General features: G+C 34.2%; 1 protein-coding gene and 1 non-coding gene across 2 annotated transcripts; one reads left to right on the forward strand and one right to left on the reverse strand.

Annotated features, from left to right (window-relative positions):
- Nucleotides 1-301: 301 nt before the first annotated feature.
- Nucleotides 302-406, reverse strand: LOC140530515 (U6 spliceosomal RNA). Its single transcript, XR_011975953.1, has one exon. It is a non-coding gene; the product is annotated as a U6 spliceosomal RNA (small nuclear RNA).
- Nucleotides 407-1,850: 1,444 nt separating this feature from the next.
- On the forward strand, nucleotides 1,851-3,609 carry LOC140526813 (trace amine-associated receptor 7a-like). The gene has a single exon (XM_072643354.1). It carries the CDS (start codon nucleotides 1,873-1,875, stop codon nucleotides 2,890-2,892), a length of 1,020 nt encoding a protein of 339 aa, XP_072499455.1. The 5' UTR covers nucleotides 1,851-1,872; the 3' UTR covers nucleotides 2,893-3,609.
- Nucleotides 3,610-4,744: the final 1,135 nt, after the last annotated feature.

Genomic DNA, 4,744 nt, shown 5'->3' on the forward strand with positions numbered 1-4,744 from the left:
TAATACTAACTGCTTTTACATTATTTTGTAACATGTCCAATTTTTCTCCCCATCTCTCCCCTCACCCTAATACCTTGCATTCTGATTACCCTTCCCTCAGTGTACCCTCCTTTCTATCACACCCCACGCTTCCCTTATCTCCATCTTCTCTCTTTTCTTGTAGGGCAAGATAAATTTCTATACTCCATTACCTGTGTTTCTTATTTCCCAGTTATATGCAATAATAATTCTCAACATTTGTTTCTAATACTTTGAATTCTGACTTCTCCCCCTCCCTCCCTCCCTCCCCATCTCCACTGAGAAAAATATGGAACACTTCATGAATTTGCATGTCATCCTTGCGCAGGGGCCATGCTAATATTCTCTGTTTCATTCCAATTTTAGAGTATGTGTTGCCAAAGCAAGCTTTTATTATCTTCATATTATAGATGCGAAAACTGAGACTAGGAGTTTTAGTAACTTACTTGGGGTCAAATAACAAGGAGATCTGAGATGGGATTTAAACCCAAGTATTCCTGACTCTAGGTTCCCTTATGCCATGATCTCTCATGGAATATTGAGATGTGATACCATGAATTGAGTTCTTTGTCTCCTGTGAATTTCTGAAAATCTTATCTACTATTCTTCCTACATTGTAGCTATTCTCCCTGGTTTCTAGCTTTGTGAATACAATAGACTGTTTTCTTCTGTCCTTTTTCTCTTTAGTTTAAAGTCTTTCTTTTTTAAAATTAGATTTGTTATAGATGCAGAACATTGGCCAGGTCATTTAATCTCTCAGTGCTCTAGGCATCTCCCTAAATGGCAGATTGCAGAGAAAGAGCTGATCTATATTGGCAGGGACTTTTTCATCTAAGAATTTTCTGTACCAATAAAATCACAGCTCCAGTTCCCATCTTCATTCTTGTAAGACTCCAGAAAAATAAGTTTTTAAGAGTCCTACTTAGATAAATCTCATCCCTAGCAAGAAGTCCAATATTCCTTTATTTTAATAATATCACATACATTAGCAATAAAATAATCAATATAGGTACGCTTTTTATAAGCACTTTGATTCAGAAGGGGACAAAGCAAATGTATTATTCATATTTTGTTGAAATTTTAATTGTCATTTTTCTTCATTATTTAAAATATAGTTTAATTTTTAAAATTTTATTTGAGAATTTACTCCATATTTACGGTATTTAAACTTAACATTATTTGTGATAATTAAGATAGAAATACAATAAAATAAACTTTTTGCTTCAACTTAACTATTTTCTCAAAAATGAACAAGTCATACCAATTTTTAAAACCAACAAATTGAAATATATTGTGCTCAATAATTCTTCTTAGGTGTTTGCTTCTTAGTACTCACACCTTTTCCCTAAGGGAATGTGTCATATGGGATGATTGTTGGCTGCTCTAAACTTTCTGGTATTATACTTTTGAGAGACAGGAAGTCCTTCAGAGAGATGAGAAGCTGTGAAAAAATAAGTCAAGGGGAAAAATATACATACATGTCAGGTATTGATTACTTCAAATACTGTTTCATTGGGGAAAATAGGGTTCCCTAAGCCAAAAAATAAGATGATTTAAAATAACTACTTTTAATTAGTATATAAAACCAGCATTCTATTTTATTGTTTCTTTCTAGTTCCAGAAATGATTTCTTTCTGGTGATTTGAAAGGCAGTATTTATACAGATTAGACATTCTGTATAAATTTGACCTTCCAAATATAGCATACCAGGAATTATATATCAGGAGAAAATGAAGATTTTTCTTGAGTTGAAAAGATCCCATAATCTTATCTTAACTTTTGATTGTTAAGTTGGAACAGGCTTCTTTGTATCATTCTAGACACTAAGGAATTTGAATTACAAAGGAGAAAAATATGGCCTCTACCAACCAACAAAGTGGAGATGATGAGTTCTGCTTTCACAACATCAGCGGTTCCTGTATGAAGACTCCTTGGTCTCTTGGCTTTCGGACTACTCTCTATTGCATCTTGGGCTTCATCACAATCCTTACAGTAGGTGGAAATCTTCTGGTAATTTTTTCAATTATGTATTTCAAACAGCTTCATTCTCCTTCCAATTTCTTGGTTGTGTCCTTGGCCTGTGCTGATTTTTCTTTGGGATTGACTGTTCTTCCTTTCAGCACAGTACGGTCTGTTGAAACATGTTGGTACTTTGGGGACGGATTCTGCAAGTTTCACTCTAGTTTAGACATATGTTTTTGTATAGCATCTATGCTTAACTTGTGCTTTATTTCTGTTGATCGATATGTGGCCATTACTGATCCTTTGCTTTACCCAATCAGATTCACGGTATCTCTTTCAAGAGTGTTTATAGCTCTTAGCTGGACATCTGCCTTCTTGTACAGTTTCTCATTACTGTACACTGGAGCAAATGAAGAAGGACTGGAGGATGTAGTGCATGCTCTCCATTGTGAAGGAAATTGTCAAATAATATTTAACAAAACTTGGGTAATTATATCTTCTCTGCTTTACTTTATACCTTTCTTTATCATGATATGTTTGAATAGCAAGATTTTTGCTGTAGCTAAACGACAAGCTAGAAAGATTGAACATATGGGTAACAAAACATCTTCTGAGGGTGACAAGGTATCAAAAAGAGAAAGAAAAGCAGCCGTGACTCTGGGAATAGCTGTAATGGCTTTCTTGGTATTCTGGTCCCCTTATTTTATTACTGGAATGATTGATGCCTTTTTTGGCTTCATAACTCCACCTCTGGCTTTTGACATTATGATTTGGTTTGCATACTCAAACTCTGCCATCAACCCTTTGATATACGCTTTCTTTTACCCTTGGTTTCGGAAAGCCATCAAAGTGGTCTTAAGTGGCAAAATTATCTGGATAAATTGCTCCTCCATGAATTTATTTTCAGAATGAAAAGTCGACTTCAGTTGAAAGAGCCCTGGGTTTGGAGTCAGGAAAGCTGGGTTCACATCCTTGCTATATCTCTTACTAGCCGAGTGAGTATAGATAAGTCATTTAAATTCTCCATTGTGGTTTCCTCGTCTATAATGTGAGTTGGATCATATGATCTCCAAGGTTCTTTACTGCTTTAACATTCTATGATTTAGGGTATATCTCACATAAAATATTTTGTTTTGTTTTGCTTTTCCAAACCTGAGACTTTAATTGTATGAAGAACTGCTACTGAGATTGCAAATCAGCAGCTGTTTTATAGTTTACAATCTGGTAGGATTGAGAGGTTGAAGTGATTTTTTCTATGTGTCAGATGTAGGCCTTGAACTCAGATCTTCCTGACTTTGAGAGTAATTCATTATCCACCGCAGTATACTGAATTTTCCTAGTATATGTTATTTAAAATTTTTTTTTCTGAGGCAATCAAGGTTTAATGACTTGTCAGGGTCACATATTGTCTGAGGCCATATTTGAACTCAGGTCCTCCTGATTCCAGGGCTAGTGCTCCATTCACTGAACCACCTAGCTGCCCCATACACGTTATAATATCTGTCTTATTCACCTCACAGGGTTGTTGTGAGGTCACCCATATGAACACACTTTGTTAATTTTAAATCACTATAAATGTTATGATTTTGTACTACCATTATTATAGATATTTCCAATAACTTTGGCAACAATTACCAACACTTTCTTTTGCATTATACGATACTGAAATGCTTACTGTATCATATCATTTATCATTTCAATCCTATTTATTCATTGTTGCTGGATATCATTGTTAAAGCATTAATTAAGGTTTTTAATATATTCTGTAGAATTTGAGGGAATAAAGTCAATAAAAAGTGAGATTTCTCTTCATTTACTTTTTTATAGTAAGGTTAATGCTAATAAAATTAACGTGATATTTCTAGGCATGAAATAAGTGTTTTAAAATTTTAGTTCACTTTTCACATCAAAAAGTAACACAACATTTAAAAGGATCAAGTGAGGTCCTGGAGGTAAACATGTTTCAAAAAGTACAATAGACAAGCATACAGTATTATCGTTGTCATTGAATTGATAAACATTGTCTTCAGTTTTACCCTTTGTACAAAATGAAATCTTCCTGTCCCTGTCTTACTGAACTCCTCTCTCTTCATACACACAGATGTGTGTATGCATTCACACTCATATGTGTATATTATATATATATGTATGCTTACATATATATATATATAATATGACACTGATTACTAATGGTTACTATTAAATAACTCAGTTAATTTATTTTTTCCACATAAAAGGATTGGCTGCTTTTTATGGATGAAAAGACTATCCTGCTACATTCCCATCTTCAGCAATTTCACACACTCATGTTACTTTGGATTCTTGCACACAGAATTTGATAGCAATGAAGCCAAAGTATACATTAATCTAGCAAAGATTTTCAAGTTTGTTTTTGTTTTCCTGGATCAAGTTTCCTGACCTCTCTGCATAAAAAAAGGGGACCAATGACATAGTGGAAAGGAATACTGGTTTTAGTGTCAGCAAATCAATTAAGGATTTAGATGTATTCTAGTATATCAGTGAGCAAAGTCAGAAATGAAGTTCTTCATTTAGAATCCTGTCTATGCCATTTATTATCTGTGTAGATCACTCTGAAGTCCCATATTCCCTGGAATAATTTATAAAGTTAAAGCTCTGTCAGCAGCTGAATATCATTGCCTTTGGAAATGTTTATCCTCTGGATTCAGGCAGAGAAACAGTAGATAGCAAAGGAGTATGGGGGAATTCAGGAATATGCCTTTTGTATTAGCAGAACAAGACTGAG

This window comes from Notamacropus eugenii, chromosome 2 (genome assembly GCF_028372415.1).
Source record: "Notamacropus eugenii isolate mMacEug1 chromosome 2, mMacEug1.pri_v2, whole genome shotgun sequence".
Classification (NCBI taxonomy): Eukaryota; Metazoa; Chordata; class Mammalia; order Diprotodontia; family Macropodidae; genus Notamacropus; species Notamacropus eugenii.